The 18,874-nt window shown below is 45.1% G+C and overlaps 2 protein-coding genes across 14 annotated transcripts in view; one reads left to right on the forward strand and one right to left on the reverse strand.

Moving 5' to 3' along the window:
• Positions 1 to 18,212, reverse strand: part of HEATR4 (HEAT repeat containing 4) — a 39,719-nt gene extending 21,507 nt beyond the window's left edge. The window contains exons 1-10 of the mRNA XM_064571311.1: positions 17,332 to 18,212; positions 15,973 to 16,163; positions 14,644 to 14,784; positions 10,449 to 10,652; positions 10,089 to 10,232; positions 6,112 to 6,291; positions 4,280 to 4,440; positions 3,532 to 3,636; positions 999 to 1,117; positions 130 to 310 (exon numbers count right to left, since the gene is read on the reverse strand). Coding sequence (XP_064427381.1) covers positions 130 to 310; positions 999 to 1,117; positions 3,532 to 3,636; positions 4,280 to 4,440; positions 6,112 to 6,291; positions 10,089 to 10,232; positions 10,449 to 10,652; positions 14,644 to 14,784; positions 15,973 to 16,163; positions 17,332 to 18,212 — 2,307 coding nt within the window. The remainder of the gene's footprint in view (positions 1 to 129; positions 311 to 998; positions 1,118 to 3,531; positions 3,637 to 4,279; positions 4,441 to 6,111; positions 6,292 to 10,088; positions 10,233 to 10,448; positions 10,653 to 14,643; positions 14,785 to 15,972; positions 16,164 to 17,331) is intronic.
• The window catches only part of RIOX1 (ribosomal oxygenase 1), a 33,419-nt gene that overhangs the window by 7,643 nt on the left and 6,902 nt on the right, over positions 1 to 18,874 (forward strand). For 2 of the 13 annotated variants that reach the window (XR_010405252.1, XR_010405251.1), the window contains 3 exons: positions 11,771 to 11,927; positions 12,810 to 12,867; positions 17,430 to 18,614. The exons of 1 other annotated variant lie outside the window; for it this stretch is intronic. The gene's annotated coding sequence lies outside the window, so the exon portion shown is untranslated. Of the gene's footprint in view, positions 1 to 2,334; positions 2,406 to 6,969; positions 7,164 to 11,754; positions 11,928 to 12,809; positions 12,868 to 15,995; positions 18,615 to 18,874 lie in introns of those variants that run through there. 10 more of the 13 variants (XR_010405254.1, XR_010405256.1, XR_010405253.1 and 7 more) reach the window with 10 other exon arrangements.

The raw sequence follows: 18,874 nt of genomic DNA on the forward strand, positions 1-18,874 counted from the left end.
TCCTGGTTCTAATCTTTGTTTGATTCTGTGTGTCCACAGAATGGTGAGTGTAGTATGCACAAGGGAAGCTCAGGGTAATGCTCTCTAGAGGTTAATTAGGTAAGATGGGAAAGTGTTTCTTTGACTCACCATCTGATTGCGAATCTGCAGGGCGCCTGCTGCCAAACAGGCTGCCCGCCGAACTGCCATGAAATCATCAGAGAAGCAGCTCAGGAAGCTTGGGAGAAGCCTGACAGTCAGGACCTTGAGCCCACCAATCAGGGAGAGAGCTTCCACACGCTCCTGGAAATTTCCTTGACTCAGCTTGACTCTGGAAGGCATGAGTGCTTTTATTTTCCCACCTTAAACTTTGGCATTCCCACCACTAATGCCCTCAAAATAAAATCCAATGTCTGTAGGCTCTCCATTATCCATTCCCACCCTTTCCTAGTCAGCCTTATGCCCATGAGGTTAAGTTTCACTGGGGACAGACCTCAACTGTCTTACTTATTTCAACCCCTATTACTAGCATATGCTGGGTACAAAACGATGTTGAATGGTTCCATAAAGGAAACTTTCACGTACCTCTTGCTACATACAGTCAAGTTCTCTTCACTGTCCTCACATGTGCCACCCTCATTTTTGTATTTATATTCGGCTCCCAGCCTGGAATGTCTTTCCTTCTCTCTGCCTGTGTAGTCTAATCCATCCTCCGTGAAAGTTGACCTTACAAAGCATTTGTGTATCTTGCCTATATAATCAGAATCATGTCGTACTTTCGAACTCTGAAACATCCAAAACAGTGTCTAACACCTAATGGGCACTCTGATTCTTTCCTTAGCCACATTGTTAGTGTCTATAAGGGCTGGTAATGTTTTATTTTAAAAATAATCCTGCAGTGGGACCCCGTACAATGCTGAGCATACGAAGCAGCTCAACAGATGCTGGCTGGCTGGATCCCAGGCTTCCTGAACACTTAAGAGAAAAGTCTCACTGAGTTCATGTTAACTAGGTTTTACCTGATGGTATTGTACACCTCTTTCCCAAAGCTCATTCGCCCCAGAGCTTGGGCAGCTGCATGTCTTACTTCCTTATTCCAGTCACTCAGCATCATCTGGATCAACTTATGTTTCATATCCTATAAATAGGAGTAATAATTAGCTGCCATTTATTGAATGTCAGTTTTGTGCTTGGTACTGTTTTTTTTTTTTTTTTTAATTTTTATTTATTTATTTGACAGAGACACAGCGAGAGAGGGAACACAAGCAGGGGGAGGGGGAGAGGGAGAAGCAGGCTCCCCGCAGAGCAGGGAGCCCGATGCGGGACTCGATCCCAGGACCCTGGGATCATGACCTGAGCCGAAGGCAGTCGCTTAACCAACTGAGCCACCCAGGCGCCCCTGTGTGGTGTTTTTACCCATCACTTAATCCTCCCAAACAATCCAATGAAGCAGATTACCATTTACAGATGACAAAATGGAGGCTCAGGTTTACTTGCCCAAGATTAACCTGTTGGATGCTAGAGTCAGGACTCAAGACCCAGTCTGTTTTATAAGCTTATGCTTTAAACTGCTATACTATGGGGGCGCCTGGGTGGCTCAGTCGGTTAATCGGCTGCCTTCGGCTCAGGTCATGATCCCGGGGGCCTGGGATCGAGCCCCGCATCCGGCTCCCTGCTCCGCGGGGAGCCTGCTTCTCCCTCTCCCTCTGCCTGCCTCTCTGCCTACTTGTGCTCTCTATCTCTCTGTCAAATAAATAAATAAATCTTTAAAAAAAAAAAAAACAAAAAACTGCTGTACTATGTCAGGACCCACGTTACCTGTACTTGAGGGACTTAACATTTGATGGTTATACACTAATAAGGTGACCCATTCCAGTTTGCCTGGAACTTTTCTGGGATTAGTACTAAAACTCCTATGTCCTGGACAAACCAGGACAGTTGGCCACCCTATATATTAGTACTTCATTCAGAAGGGAAGAGACCAAGATTACTACAGTTGTAGTTCATCACTGTGTTAATGTGCTCAAGCTATTCTCCCTGCCTGAAACATCTCTTTTCCACCTCTACGTGGTGGAATGTTTCCCTACTCTTTTAGGATTTCTCTCAGAAAGCATCTCTGTGAACTCTCCTCTGCCCTCTGTAAGCATAGGAAATTCCCATAATGCTTTACAGCTGCCTCTGTTACAGCTATTTATAACATTTACCAAGAAAAGACAGTATTTTTGCATCCCTAATGCTGGCATAGTGCTGAGCATGTAGGATGTGGTCAGACACTGCTTACTGAATGAGTGAAGGACTGATGGACATGGTGCCTTTCATTCCAGCAACCTGACGTGAAGTTCTCATCTTTGCCAGGTCAGTCCCCTGTCTGCTCTGCATGTCTTTTTATTTTCAGTTGGCAATCCTGAGTGACAAGTGCTAAGGAGGTGAGTGTGCAAATGAATAAGATGTTGTTAAAATGCAGATTCTGACTGAGTGAGCCTGAGGTGAGATTCTGCCCTTCTCACAAGCTCCCAGGTGAAGACTTGGCTGGTGAGGACTTTAGAGGAGGGGTCCCTGGCAACTGGGGCAGAATTAACTCAATTAACTCAAGACTAAAACATCTTCAGATGATGATACTGAACGACCAGATTTTGTGCTTTCCGCTCAAAATGTGAGAGTCCAAGGGTGGAGGGTGTTAACTTCTCATGAGAATGGCAGTGTTCTGGGCCATTTTGGAGGTACTTAGTGTTATAAGGAGAAGATATAGTGGCACATAGGAAGAAGGGGAAGCCCCCATTTGGACAGCTGAAGATGATTTAAAAATAATGGCAAGAAGCAGGTCAAGTGAAAGCTCAAATGATGGTCAGGGTTTCCTCCACCTGGAAGTCCCTCTTCTGTTCTGTCCAAGTCTTGCCCAGCTGTTCCACACTCCTTCCCAGAACTCTGATAGGTTCAGCCTACACTAATGTCTCTCTCTGAAAAGTTATAAGAGCGTACTGTACATTTATCACTTGCCCTTGAATCATTTATGTACGTTAGTATTATTATTCCAACTATAATGTCAGTCTTTTTGAAGTAGGGACTGTGTTTTATACCTTCTCTATGTGCTGAACACTCAGAGCCAACATAGACACTAAGTATGGTTGGGTTGTTGGGTAGTTTAAGTCAGTGCTTCTCAAACTATCTGGTGGAGGACCAGCTTTGGCGGGGGTGGGGGTGGTGGTGAGGAATGTTATTGGCTGGTACTTATACAGTACATTCATGTTAAGGCAATGTCAGAGTACTATAAAAGTTTCTAAATTTTCCTAGGGTTTGTTTTTTGTTTTTGTTTTTTGCTTATTTCATCGTGAGTGGGTTACAACTGGTGAACTGCCACCATGCTAAGAAGCCAGGTGCCTTGAGTCAGAAAGACATGTTGGCATGTGAAGATAATTCTGGGTTAGGACTAAGGTAGCAAGGTAGAGACAAAGATCTGCTCAGTAAGAATGGGATATTAAATAGCAAAAAGTGGAAGGGCTTCCCAACCTCCTTTTGCTTAGACTTTCTGTCCTGGAAACACAGAAGGCTTACCAAACTGACATTCCCGCCGACCTGTGAGAGAACCCGGCAGGCTATGATCCGGTCCTTCCACTGGTAGCTGTTCAGCTCCACAGCAAGCATGGTGTGTATCAGGGTCTGAGGAATGGAAGACTTAGGTGGATATTCCGGATAACTTTCAGAGATGCTGGAGCCTGGAAGAAGTGTTAGAGCCTAACACGGCATTCAGCCTAATGAACGTCACAAGTACATGAGGTGCCCATCCCTGGCCAAGGAAAGAGTGGGTTTACAAGATACGGGGCACTCTTCGATCTGAGCCAACTGACTTTGGAATCCTAAATCAGGGAACAAATACACATTTAGTAACCTGAACAGAAAATTCCCGGGGCCTTCTCTTTATCTTTACTCCTAAGATGATTTGTATATGCCTCAATCTTTGTGAGTTTCACATTTCTACTGAGAGTAAACACACTTGTAGGTCTGTACAGTTTTCAATGGTAACTTTTGGCAGAAGCAAATTCTACATATCACAACTCTTCTTGCCTACACAGAAACCATCTGCAGCCTACTTTTCTCACCTTTGTCTCAGGTGGCTGGTGTCCCTTTTACCTGTACACATACCTCTCTACCCCAGGTCACCCACACATTTAGTCCAGTCTTTTAACTATACTTATAATCTTACTCAGCCACCTGCATTTTCGATTCCTTACATGAACTGACCTCAGACTCAAATGTTCCCCATAACTTGGTTTCTTTCTCTGACCCTGTAATGAACACATACTGTCTTCTCACTGAGATGGCTCAGGAGCATACAAGACTGGTACTCAGTGTCGTCATTCTTCTTACTGAACAGCTGCTGGAGGATCCTCTTAATCACGGGGTATGTGGCAGCACCTTCCAGAGCCAAGCACTGAGCTGCAGCCCAGCTGTCCACGCTATTACCTATCGGGTGGGGTGAAAAAAATAGCTATCTGTTCTCCCCGCAGAGAGAACAGCCTCAGGGTTGGTACCCAAGGCTGTTACCTGCCTGGTATCTTACTCCCCTGTGCCCCGCTCAGTATAGAAGTCAAAGCCTGTATTTAAATGGATCATATCAAGGTTTTAAATATAGACTGAAAATCTTAACCTGAGAAGTCAAATCCTAAAAGGCTCTTTTTTTTTTTTTTTTTAAAGATTTTATTTATTTATTTGACAGAGACACAGCAAGAGAGGGAACACAAGCAGGGGGAGTGGGAGAGGGAGAAGCAGGCTTCCCGCCAAGCAGGGAGCCCAATGTGGGGCTTGATCCTAGGACCCTGGCATCATGACCTGAGCTGAAGGCAGACGCTTAACGACTGAGCCACCCAGGTGCCCCAAATCCTAAAAGGCTCTTGTTGGTTAACAGCAGTAGGCCCTTATGTCCTGGGTGAGAGAGAGAGTTGTTCCTTCCCCTAGAGACTGGGAAGCCTGGAGTGGAGACTCCCTCTCTCTCTCTCTCTCTCTCTTTTTTTTTTTTTTTTTAAGATTTTATTTATTTGAGAGAGAGAAGTCAAGAGAGAGTGCAAGCAGTGCGGGGGGGCAGAGGGAGAAGCAGACTCCCTGAGCAGGGAGCCCAATGTGGAGTTTGATTCAGGACCTGATCTCAGGACCCTGGGATCATGACCTAACCTGAAGGCAGAGGCTTAACTGACTGAGCCACCCAGGTGCCCCTGGAGTGGAGACTTTCTTAAGACAAATGGATTAAGTTGTTGAGGGTCTATATGCAGAAGGTCAAACCAGTCAGCCAGCTGTCCTTGTCTGCCCATCTCCCCAGTGCCCCCAGGACAGGAAGGAACAGGCACTCTTTCAGAGAGCAGTCAGGCACGTTGGGCACCTGACAGCTGTCTTGCTTGTATTACTCCAACAGTGTGTGTGGATGATATCGGTGAGTTAATGTGCAAAGATGGAAGCACAATGTGTTCAAGTGGTGATTTAAGTTTCAGAAAGTATACTTTAATATTGTTATGTCATCTTTTTAAATTAAAAGTAAATCTGTGCATGGGGCACCTGGCTGGCTCAGTGAGAAGAGCATGATCTCGGGGTTGTGATTCTGAGCCCCATGCTGGGTGTAGAGATTACATACATACATATATAAGTAAACAAACTTTTTTTTTTTTTTAAGTAAATTTGTGAGACATCTGGGTGGCTCAGCTGGTCAGGCATCCAACTCTTGATTTCTGCTCAGGTCATGATCTCAGGGTTGTGAGATCAAGCCCCACGTCGGGCTCGGCTCTGGGTGTGGAGTGTGTGTAAGATTCTCCCTCTCCCCCCATCCACTGCCCCCTCCCCCACCTCGCTTTCACATGCTCGCTCGCTCTCTCAAATGAATTTGTGTGAACGGGGAGCATGGTGTCTAGGCAGATGCAGCTGTGAAACACTTAGCCACCCAAGTACCACTAGGTGGAAGTGTACCTATTTTATAAAAGTGCCTAGGAACCACTATCTCTGGGTGTTCATGAATGTAAACCCAAATCCCCCAATACAGTAGACCTCACAAATATGATATTGGAGAAGAAAGGATTAGGAAAAGCTGATAGTGAGGTATCCTGTCTCTACCGCATATTCCCAGGTCACAAGTGACCGGGAGTTACTCACCCTTCATAAGGACACTGTGCATGATGTCCCGGGCGAGGGGATTATGCGACTGTATGACGTACTGGCATAGTGCTGCTGCGATCCGCACATTGGCACTTTTGTCACAAAGAGCAGCCTCCAGAGCGGTCTGTAGAACCTCTGGCAAGTCCTGGACAGATGGGGCTTTCCCAGTCTCCTTGTCTGTGATCAAAAGAGAACCAGGTAAGAGGGTGCTAGCCCCTTTGATTTCCACCAACAGTTTCTTTCCCATAGCCACATAGTGGTTGACCTCAGTCTCAGTTGCTGGTGCTTACTGCTAGTTAATAGAATTAGAGTTATCTGAGCTCCTGCAATGGGCAGGCTTCTATGGCCCACTTCTGTGCTGGGTATGCCTGTTCCCAATCCTTGATCACCCGGCCTCTAAAGAGCTGGATTCAAGCCACAGAAGGTTTCCAGCTAGACTATGGCGACCTTCACCATTAGTTTTACTGATGAAAATCAATGTCTTTATCATATGTATTTTTGTATTTTTTTTTTTTAAGATTTTATATATCTGACAGAGAGAAAGAGCACAGGCAGGGGGAGCAGCAGGGGCAGAGGGAGAGGGAGAAGCAGGCTTCCCGCTCAGCAGGGAGCCCACTGCGGGGCTCGATCCCAGGACCCCAGGATCATGACCCGAACCGAAGGCAGACACTTAACCAAGTGAGCCACCCAGGCACCCCTATATTTTTGTATTTTTAATAATAATAGCAATTATACTTAGAAGGTGCTTTGCCGTTTATAGTGTTTTTGTAGTCATCTCATTCAGTATGGCAGCCCTCACGGAAGTAGGCAAGGCAGGTATTAACTGCAGAGCTCACCTGAAATATGTCATTTCAGGAGTCTTTTTAGATTGGAGCAGTCAGACTCACAAGCCTCACAGACCACACAAAGCACCAATCTTCGAAGGATCTAGGATGGGAGCACGGTTTGCCGACAGGGCAGCACCAGGCATTCCTTCTGGCCAGAGTTCTCCAGGCACTTCGGACAGTGTCCACAGAGTCTTCTGGGGACATGTGCTATGTTCCACAGGAGTGAGTATGTCTTATAACAAGTCCATAGATCTAGTCCCAGGCCCACAAAGGGCCTGCCTATTAGAAGTCACGGCACTCGTGGAAGCCCAAGGGATGGCACCTCCTTAAGGCATTTCTATCTCACTTGCAGTTTTCCCAGTCCAGATGTGATTTGTCAGAGTTCATGTTTACCATAAGTAATGTTGCCTATAAAGATCAGGGCAACAGGTAGGCATTTTAACTAAAGCCCAGATTCTCAAGTAGAAGGGGAAAAGTCCTGTTAAAAAGGGCCTTCTGTCCACAATTATCCTCATTTTAGAGATAAGGAATTTGAAGCTCAGATAGGCTGACTTCCCAGGAAGTGGCAGAGCTGGATCTGTGACTAAGATTTTAGGATTTCTAATTTGTCTGTCTTATTATCACTGCAGGCTGCTATGCCATTTGTTAAGAATAGGCTAGATGGGGGGCGCCTGGATGGCTCAGTCATTGAGCATCTGCCTTCAGCTCAGGTCATGATCCCAGGGTCCTGGGATTGAGCCCCGCATCAGGCTCCCTGCTCAGCGGGAAGCCTGCTTCTCCCTCTCCCACCCACCCTGCTTGTGTTCCCTCTCTTGCTGTGTCTCTCTCTGTCAAATAAATAAATAAAATCTTAAAAAAAAAAAAGAATAGGCTAGATGGGAATAGGTATATTTTACAGGAATACGTAGAAGTCAAATGAGAATTTGAAGAAAGTAATGAGTAAGATAGTTTTCTTTGGGAAGGTATGGGGAAGAAAGAAGACAAAGACAGGTTAAAATCTAGATACCTAGGACATGTGAAAGGGATCACATGAAGGCATAATTCTGGGGGCAGACAAAAGTGTTCTTTGTGGAAGATTTGGGGATAAGAATAATATCTGTGGCTGCCTATTGAAGGTTTTCTCTGTGCCAGGCACTGCAAATATATCATCCATTTAATACCCAAGGAAACAAGCAGTTATAATAAAAAAAAAACGTATATGTGTGTGGGGGGCCACCTGCCTGGCTCAGTTGGAAGAGCATGTAACTCTTGATTTCGGGGTCGTGAGTTCAAGCCCATGTTGGATGTAGAGCTTATATTAAAAAAAAAAAAAAAGTATATGTGTGGAAGCATATAGTAGGGACAATGACCCAAGTCTGGGTGGTAGGGCAGGGAAAACTCCTCAGAGGAGGTGATAGCTGAAAATTAAAGGACAAATATAGACGTTAATCAGGTAAAGAGAAATGAAGAGTTTTCTGGCAGATGGGGCAGCAAATTTGAAAACTTGTAGCAAAAATGCCCATATCTAGAACTCAGCTAGGAAATATGTGAAACTTTAAAAACATGACACTTTTGTAGAAGTAAAATTAGTCCCCGCCATTAAGGAGTTCCTTGTCTGGTAGGAATGGCAGAAAAGTGAATGGACAGTTACGACAGAGTGATACGTATTAGGACAGAATATTATTAGGATGCTACCAGCAGCAGAGAGGAAGAAGCATTAGCGCAGGCTTCACATAAAAGGTATCTGAGGGCATCTGAGAAATAAGTAAGCCAGTTGGTTTTGTGTCCTTCCAGTAGCACTTGATAGTTTCTATCATTTGGGTCCTGTGTCTTGTTAAACTGGCTCCTCAGATTACAATTCTGGCTATTGTAGATGGGAAATTTTCCTTTTTAACTACTTATTGCTAGTAAAGCAAAAAGCTATTGACATTTCTTTTCCAAAAGATTTAAGACCATCGGAAAGAATGGCTCAGTCCTTAATTCATTTTATAAAGCTAGCAAAAACTAAAACTTAACAAAAATAAACTCATTTCACTTATAAATGTAGTAAAACATTCTAAAATATCAACAAATCAAACCCAGTGGAGTAAAAAAAGAATAATATATCATGGATCTGTTAGATTCTAAGAATTTAACAACAGAATTCATCATATCCACAAATTAAAGGAGAGAAAATAGAAAATGGATAGTAAAATTCAACACTCATTTTTATAATAAATAGAAAAGCCTACATGTATGTTGGCATATTATTTCCAAAAGCATCGAGAAAGACGTGAAATGCCAAACTGAACATTGGTTACCCTGGGGAGTGGCATGGGGTGGGACTGGGACTGGGAATTTGGGGGGAAGGGAATGACCTCTTGTATTTCACTGTTGACTGGTGAATACACAAAGAGGGAAGCAGAATCAGTAGAATCTGTTGGTCGTTTGGTTATGGGAAGAGGAAGGGTTTGTCCAGGATGACTCCCAGGGCCCTGGCTCAGAAACTAGATGGATTGTGGTGCTGCTGATTGAGGTTTGGAACTTGGGGAGGGGTCCATGGTGAGGGTGATTAGTTCAGTTTGGGTTTCAGATGTGCTGTCAAAAGAAGGGCTAAAATAGAGTTAGGAGGGCGCCTGGGTGGCTCGGTCGTTAAGTGTCTGCCTTCAGCTCAGGTCATGATCCCAGAGTCCTGGGATTAAGCCCAGCATCAGGCTCCCTGCTCAGCGGGAAGCCTGCTTCTCCCTCTCCCACTGCCTCTGCTTGTGTTCCCTCTCTCGCTGTGTCTCTCTCTGTCAAATAAATAAATAAAATCTTTTAAAAATAAATAAATAAAATAGAGTTAGGAAGGGAAAGTGTGTGTATATACATATACAATGTATATGCATATACACACAAACTATATATAATTTTGGGCTATTACAAATGGGATCTCTCAGGGTGGAACAATGTGAACTTCCTTGAAGCTGCTGAGCAAACAAAATGTGATGAAATGTGTGCCAAAAGCACTGGACCAGAAGTCAGGAATTTTATCTCTTGCTGAGAAGCTGTATATATTCAGGCCAGTCTCTGGGCCTTGGTTTCGTTTGTAAAATGATCTCAGATAAGCTCGAAGGTCCACACCAGTTATCACTGTCTATGGCTGTGTGAGTTGCTTATATTCTCAAGTAGTTAAGTTCTGGCTCTCACCTGAGTCCCCCTGGCTGGTGGCAATCCGGGGCCGTTCCAAAGCAGCCGTGGCACATGTAATGATGGCTTGGATCCGAATGTCATCATGCACATCCACCAAGCCCTGCAGCAGGCCCTCTATTGTTTCATGGTGCCACTCAATGACTATGCCACAGGGAGGGAAATGAAAAGAAAACCATCTGGTGAGGGTTAGATAGAAAGGCTCTCCGCTAGTGACAACCTGGTGAGGTAACCAGATTTGTATGTTTTTACAAGAGAGGGATGGCTTTTCATAGATTGAGAAACACGAGTCCAAGGTAAGAACCTCCTCCCTCTCATGTTTACTGGTATCTCTGGACCCACCCCTGCCCCTTCACTCACTCAGAGCCCAGGCAGTCTTCCATTCCTGCAGCATCCTCTGCAGGACCACCAGTTCCCAAGCCACATCCTCCTTTGGTGATTCCTTCTGCTTCTTCTGTCTCCTGGTCTTAATGGCAACATCCTCCTCACCCACCTGGAGCAGCAGATCTCTGACTGGAGTGGGCAAAGCCGTCCAGCGCGGAGCTCCTTTCATAGGCCTGTAGGCTATGCAGTGTGAGATAGGCTTACCCCCCTGCCCTAGGCCCTGGGTTCCCAGCTACCATTACATCCTGCTCCTGACCAACACCAAGGCAAAACAAAACTCTTGAGAACAAACTTTCCCATGGTTATACAGGGAACTAAGTACAACCCATAGGGAGTTAGGAAAAGTCCTGATGACAGACATGATAAAGCCATGATGGGGGAGACTGAGATATATATAAGCCTTTTTATACATTTAATATATATATATATGATGTGTATATATATATGTAATGTATATATATTAACATATATATATAATCTGTATACATAATATAACAATATAATAAAATTTGTTTATATGTAATAAGGTTTTGCTCAAAATTCAGTATCTGATATATTGCAATTTAGAGTGTAATTGTCCATTCCTAGTTTATTAGGTTTTCTTTCTTTTTTTTTTTTTAAAGATTTTATTTATTTATTTAACAGAGATACAGCGAGAGAGGGAACACAAGCAGGAGGAGTGGGAGAGGGAGAAGCAGGCTTCCCGAGGAGCAGGGAGCCCGATGTGGGGCTTGATCCCAGCACTCTGGGATCATGACCTGAGCCGAAGGCAGACACCCAATGACAAGCCACCCAGGCACCCCTTCTTTTTTTTTTTAAGTTTGTTTATTTATTGGGGTGCCAGTTAAGCGTCTGACTCTTGATTTTGGCTCAGGTCATGATCTCAGTGTCCTGGGGTCGAGCCCCTTGTGGGGCCCCGCGCTCAGCAGGGAGTCGCTTGAGGATTCTCTCTCTCTCTCTGCCCCTACCCCTGCTTGGGCACGCATGCATGCTCTCTCTCTCTCTCAAATCTTTTTTTTTTTTTTTTTAAGTTTATTTGTAAGTGATCTCTACAGCCAACACGGGGTTCGAACTCATGACACCAAGATCAAGAGTCGCATGTTCTGACTGAGCCAGCCAGGTGCTGACTTTTTTATGTTTCTTTTTAATGTTTTTAATTTGGGAAGAGGAATGCTGCTACAACCTGCTAAGTTTGAAAGATTTTAGCATCTCTGAGTTTTTCCTCATTATGACAACAGCTGGAAATTTGAGGACAGAATGTATTATAAAAATACAATTATAGTTGTTATGTTTTCTAGACTTCGTGATCTCCCTGGTGTCAGATTCAGAAAGCCTCTTCCTAAGAAGAGCAGTTGTGTGGAGAACGCAAAAAATATAAAAACATTTCCAGATTACCAAGTTCATGATCTGTGGCATTGCTTATCAGCCTCATGCTCTAATCTGTCACTACCAAAGGTTTGTGTCTCTTCCAAGATTTCATTCTGACTAACATGTTTAGATTTGTTCTAAATCCGTTCTTTCCTTTGAACAAGAAAGGCAATGCCATTTCTTTCTTCTAATGTAAAAAGAGTCTTTGAGACCCCAAGGCAGTTTAGCTCAGATGCTATACAGAGCATACCCTCCAATGGTTCTCCCCCAGCTTGGTCACGCTGGGGGAACTCCGTCACCCTGTTGAGGGCTGGCTTCCTTTGCAGTATAGAGTATGCAGCCAGAGAGATAGAACCACCTCCAGACAGGTCAGCTCCCAGTGAGTCGATACTATGATAACTCCCCCATTTCTCTCCTCTCAGCCTGCTTGAAATCCCTCCCACGGAAGTGAGTAGTGGCCGGATTAGTCTAGTCCCTTTCCTCCTATATCCCCCTGCTCAGGGAGTTAAAAAGGATGTGAGAAAGCCTTGAATCCCTGGTATTTAACCTGTGTGGGAATAAACATGCACAACTGCCAATATTAATTTTACTTCCAGTCCTTTGAGTTCTAGGCAGGTATAAATACATCCACTAGCCACATTCCACATCAAAAGTCCTCTGACACGAGCACACAGACAACCCTTTGGCTTTCTATGGGATAAAAGGCGCAGTATACTTTGTTGGCAGAAACAAATGGTGCCTTTCACTTTGTACCATAAGACCTGTGCTTACTATAGAAGAACTGTAATGATCTGGGTATACTAGAGAGTTTTATATTACAACTTGGGGGAAATTAAGGCTATTGTATCTTGAGAATGTTCATCATTTTAAAGAAATTATCATCTAAGGTTTTCAATTCAATCAAAATGGAGAGTAAAAAAAATCTACCCACGCCTCCTAACTCCAGGAATTTTTTTTTTTCTTTTTTAGGTTCTTTCATTACCTAGTATTTCCTGAATGAGACGATGAATGAAATAGTTATAAGAAGGTGTGTCTATGTTACTCTTCTGACTTTACTTCTCCCAGATCAATTTCAAATATTTTTTTAAAGATTATTTGAGAGAGACAAAGAGCATGAGCAGGGGGGAGGAGCAGGAGAGGGAAAAGCAGACTCCCCACTGAGCAGGGAGCCCGACAGGGGGCTTGATCCTAGGACCCCGAGATCAGACCTGAGCTGAAGTGAGGCACTCAACTGACTGAGCCACCCAAGGTGCCCCTATTTATTAATTTTTTTAAGTAGGCTCCACACCCAACATGGGGCTTGAACTCCCGACCCTGAGATTAAGAATCGCATACTCCCACCAACTGAGCCAGCCAGGCCCCCTCAATTTCAAATACTATTTTAAAAAAGAAGTTTGGGAAAGATTCTACAGCTTCTTTGTTCATTAGATGTTCTATGTTCTGGGGAAAAGAGGGCAGACATCTAGCACAGTCGGGGAAAAGTGTCTGTGAAGCCAGTGAGACAGGTGGTGAGACATCTGAATCCAGCAGGGGGATTTGTGTTTTATAAGAGCTGTGAGGCAGAATTCACATACTATAAAATTCATCCTTTTAAAATGTACCCAATTCAGTGGTTTTTAGTATATTCAGAGTTGTACAACTATCACAATGGATATTTTTATCACCCCAAAAAGAAACCCTCTGCCGATTCCTCCCTTCCCCTATCAACTGCTGGTCAACTGTCTGTCTTTGTGGTTTTGCCTATTCTCAGAGGGGAGGGCGTACACAATACAGTTGCCTTGTGGGGAGAGTAGTATACTAATAATAATTCCTTGAGTTTGAGCACTTAATAGTTTATAAAATGCATTCACAAAGTCACCTAAGTATCAATAAATATCACAAAATGAGTAAGTATTTCCAAAGTGCCTTCCTGTAGGAATGATTAGTGTCTCAGCTCTAATGAAGCCAGTGAAGCCTTAGAAGGGGACTTGCCTAGACCCAATCCTAGGCTTTGCTGGGGTGCTTTCTCCGCTAGTACCATTAGTTTCTGCACACGAGGGGGCTCACCAGAACAGTGGTCCTGCAAAGAAAAGTCAGGGGACATGCATAGTCTCTTGGAGGATGGGCACTTTTTGTTTCATAAGCTCATTTCTTGGCCAACTCCCTTCCTCTCTCTCTCACAGAATTAAGAAAGACATGCTTATGAAACAGAAATATAGAACAGAGGATGACCCTAGTACTTGAGACAGATATGGGCCTGAGAATGGAATGGGAAGGTAGAACCAGCCCAAAGGGACAAGGTAGAGTGCTGGATCGAGGGTTTGATGTAACTTCCTCTGGGAAGAAGATGGGTCCTGCCTCATTGGTAATTTCCGGCCCTAAATCTCTTGGTTACACCTAAGTTTGATCTGATTTCAACTGAATGGATGTTCCACAAAGGCTCTTTCTAGTTACAGTTAGTGTTTTATAATTTTATGAGATAATTTTTAGTTAGTAGGAAGGGACTCCCCTACATACTGGTGATGCCCAGCCTATAAAACAGGGTCCTTAAAGAAACAGCCCCATTTCTGGGGCACCTGGGCGGCTCAGTCAGTTAAGTGTCTGACTCTTGATTTCCGCTCAGATCATGATCTTAGGGTCGTGAGATTGAGCCCCGCTTGGGGCTCTGTGCTCAGCAGGGAGTCTGCTTGAGATCCTCTCCCTCTGCCCCTTCCCCTGGCTTGTGCACACGCTCATGCTTGTGCTCTCTCTCTCTCAAATAAATCTTAAAAAAAAAAAAATAGCGCACTTCCATCATCACCCCTATTACCCACTTCCTGCTTACGTGCTTCAGGAACTGGCTGGGAAGTCCACCTTTCTGGGGTTTCGGGGAAGACTTTAGACAGCTGCTTCTTGTAGCAATTGAGGTTTTCCAGGAAAATGTGGTCTGTCTTCGCACCAATCTGGTGTATGATCTGGACTTGATCTGTGAACACATAAAAGAAATAAGGAGTCCCTAGTACCACCCTCCTTCCTCTCTTGCTGGGTTTTCAGTCACCAGGATCACACCCAATTTCCTTCTGCCTTACTCTTCAGCCCCAAAGACTCATGATTACCATGATGTGGGGGCATCCTTTGAAGGTGACTGTTGCTTGGAAATAGGAGCTAGTAGTCTCATAGAGGCTTGGAAGCCAAGGCGGAACCTACCTTAACTTACAGGCATTGTCCCCTATGAAAAGCTAAGTCCCAATAAAGGGGTATCTAATTCATTGCTTATCAGTCATAAATAACTTCATCTGAATAATTCCATTAAAACACTTTAAGACTTTCAGTTGACAGTTTAGGAACAAGATGGGGGCAAGGAAGAATAAACAGCTTGGAACATACAGACCTAGATCATGTATCTTGGAAGCCCAGGCATTGAAAGGATAGCAAGATGGAAGGGGAAGGTAATGGACATTATTGAGCATTGAGCAAGAAGCATTATAAATGCTTTCCTGTCTATTCTTTACTTAAAGTGTTTTTTTTTTTTTTAAGATTTTATTTATATATTAGAGAGAGAGAGAGATAGTGAGAGACAGCACGAGCAAGGAGAGGGAGAAGTAGGGTTCCTGCGAGCAGGGAGCCTGATATGGGGCTCGATCTCAGGACCCTGAGATCATGACCTGAGCCAAAGGCAAACGCTTAACTGACTGAGCCACCCAGGCTTTAAGTGCATTTTTGTTACTGTCATTTTACAAATAAGGCTCAGAGGGATGATATAATTTGCTAAAGTTAGTAGGGAAGGGCTAAACCAGGATCCTCCAGACTTCAAAGCCTGTGATTTTTTTCTAACATAGCAGCTCAATGGGGGATTATCTCCAAGGGAGAGAAAGGAGAAGAGCAGAGAAGAGGTATTTGTTCTCCAAGCCAAACCTTGTTTGCTTTACAACCCCACACTCCACAACCTTCTTAGTAAGATAAAGGGATAGAGCAAGGAATGGGGTGACAGATTCCTCCCCACCAGATACCTGCCTGCCCCTTGCCAAGACAACCCTCCTGTGCTAGTCACAAGGGGATGTTGGTCTTCGAGGGCCTCTTATCCACATCCATGACTATTTCATTCCCCAGCTGCCTTCCACCTCCCTGCTCCATGCCCACCTCAGCCCCCAGCACAGCACCCCAGCTCTATTACCAAAGTATATCTCCTGTTCAAAGGTGTTGTCTGTGGAGTAAGCAAACTTTCCAGCTCGACGATTCACCTGCCGGAAGTGGCTCTGCTTCGGGGGCTGGCAGATGTTCTTCTTTCCTTTGATATCCTCAGCAGTCTCATTGTTGCCAGGCATAGCTTCAGCTCTCTGCACTTGTGGCAAGTAATTGGGTAATCTTAGCAGGAGGAGAGGGAGGAAAGGGAAAGATAGGAGATGGACCTCCTGCCTTCCATCAGACCCATAGCTCACTCCTCTTTAAGCTCACCTTACATACACATGAGCATCTGGAAAACACCTATGTTTAACTATTGGCCTTGTCCCAAAGTGCCAAATGAATATTCAGGCCCGCCAGAAGGGCCTGTCTGCAGCCACCTTCCTCCTCCTCCAGTGGAGCCACTGGGCAGCATGGTAGAGTGGCCAGGCTCCCAGCAGTACCTTTTTTATCATGGTGCCCTTAGAGGTTACATGGACTTGGGGAAGGAAACCAATTCCTACATTACTTCACTTTATCGTGTGTGTGGCTATTTAAAGACTGTCAACCCCAGTGAACAGATCATAAGCTCCTTAAAGGGTCTCTCGTTTACGTTGTATTCCCAGCACTTTGCAGAGTACCTGGCAAGGAGTAGGAAGGCAGTTTATGTTTGTCCAATAAATGAACAAATAGATGGATTCCCACTTTACTTTTAGTTCACTTTTGGGAATCAGATATTGTAATAGCTCTGGTCTTCCCTCGAGCTATAAGTGAGAAGAAGGCAATCTGAGAAATATGCAGTAATCAACCCTCAGGTTGTTTAGTTCTCTGTCTAGTTGCCAGTCAGTTTTTGCATCAGTGACACAGTGGCTCCTTATTCAAAGTGAGACAGAACCAAACCTCAGAGCCTTGAGATCTCTGCCTTCTCTCTCTCAATATGGATACATTTCTGAGAGCACCTAGACAGCAAAATAGCTCAGTCTGCTAGGAAAGGCCAGGAGCCAATCCCTTTAAAGGCAATGGTTCTCAACTAGGAGTGATTGGGGTCCCTTAAGGGGACATGTGTCAATGTCTGGAGACATCTTTGGTTGTCCCAACTGGAAAATGCTTCTGGCATCCAGTGGGGTGCTACTAAACATCCTACAAGGCACAAGACAGCCCCCCACAACAAAGAATTGTCCAACCCAGGATGTCAGTAGTACCTGGTTGAGCACCTTACTTTAAGGAGATTGTAGAGAACAAGTTGACAGTGGAGAACACAAGAGGTTGGTGGGACAGCATGTTCTGAAATAAGGAATGTGAACCAACCCCGGAGTCCTGGAAGGGGACCCACGGGTTCTCAAAGGTGTGCCTGAGGCCCCAGCCAACATACCTATAATAAACAGGGAGCAGCAGCTCCGGCTTCTCTCTCTCCTGGGTGGGCAAGATAACGCTTTCATCCTCAAATTCTGCTGTTTCTTCTTTCTCTAGCTGTTTCAGTAGCTCCAGATCGCTAGTGGAAGTAAGCTCATCCCGGATGTGGCTCCAGTCGTATTGCTGGCGAAGAAATCTCTGCCACTTGTTGGGGGATACCCCAGGCCTCAGAGGACGTTTGCTCTGGATCCATCGGGTGGTGCGCTTGTTCAGCTTTTCCAGCACGATGGCTTCCCAGGCTCTGGCCTCCTTCTCAGGGGGTGGCAGCCAGGCTTCCCTCTCCTCCAGGTTCATGTCTGGAGAAAGTGACAGACCTGGCATGTCTGGATCCCTGCAGGAATGAGGGATGAGAGGGCAAGATTCTTCCTGGCCCACACTTGCCGGCTTGGATTCCTTTGGCCGCTTCTTAAGATTGGCAGACCTTTCTGTCTTCACAGCCTGGGAGGTGACCCTTGCTGAGGGACCTGAAGAATGCAAGGACTTGAGGCCAGTGGGTTTCTCGCATCGGGCCCTGCTGATCTGGGGAGGCTGGATGATGTGGCCTGCCTTGTAGAGATGGTCAAAGTTATACTGGCTGTAAGGGGTGCTGGGAAGCCCTCGCTGCCATACCACCTCCTGAGAGAAGGTGAGGTTTGTAGCGGCCATTTTCAAATACTGGTTCTTCAGGTGTGCACAGCGATGTGGGCTAAAGTGGAAGACTGGAGGTACACTGGACACCGAGGCACACTCCTCGTGTTCTGGTTTTGAGTGGGAAAAATTCATGCCCCATCCCAGCCGTGGGGGGAGTGACTGATGGAAATGGTGGGAAAGAAGTGTCTTTCCCTGTTGGGTTCTGGTCATTGTTTCCCAGCAAAAGCTTCCTTCCACACTGCCTGGTCCAGATGCAGGGCTGGAGGTATGACCAGATACCTGTTGAGGGGATGGGAGGAACTGCTGAGAGCTCTAGGTCAGTAGAAATCGGTAGCCCATAGCAGTCCAGAAAGGAAATAAATGGGAAGACGGGGGAGCGGGGGGAAGCCACGTGAGTTAAAAGGACAAAAGAGGGGCGCCTGGGTGGCTCAGTCAGTTAAGCGTCTGCCTTCAGCTCAGGTCACGGTCCCAGGGTCCTGGGATCAAGCCCCGTATCGGGCTCCCTGCTCGGCAGGAGGCCTGCTTCTCCCTCTCCCACTCCCCGGCTTGTGTTCCCTCTCTCGCTGTGCCTCTCTCTCTAATAAATAAATAAAATCTTCAAAAAAAAAAAAAGGACAAAAGAAAGAAATGGTGCGATATTCTAAATATTCCTTGTATCAGCCCCTTGCTTCCAATGTTCCCATTTGTCCCCAAAGCTCAGCCCCTCCTCTCCTTATGAGGGATTAGATTACTGCTTTTCAGCAGTATCCATGCTTCTAATTTTTCCTCATATATTGCTTTCTGTGTATTTAAAGGGCTTATAGCATAAAGTTCAGACAACTCAGCCTGGCATTCAGGGTTCTTCATGAGTGTGACCCCGGTTTATGACCTTC

Source organism: Mirounga angustirostris, unplaced genomic scaffold, assembly GCF_029215605.1.
Source record: "Mirounga angustirostris isolate CCGP_5_RB_7025 unplaced genomic scaffold, mMirAng1.0.hap1 SCAF_9, whole genome shotgun sequence".
Taxonomy (NCBI): domain Eukaryota; kingdom Metazoa; phylum Chordata; class Mammalia; order Carnivora; family Phocidae; genus Mirounga; species Mirounga angustirostris.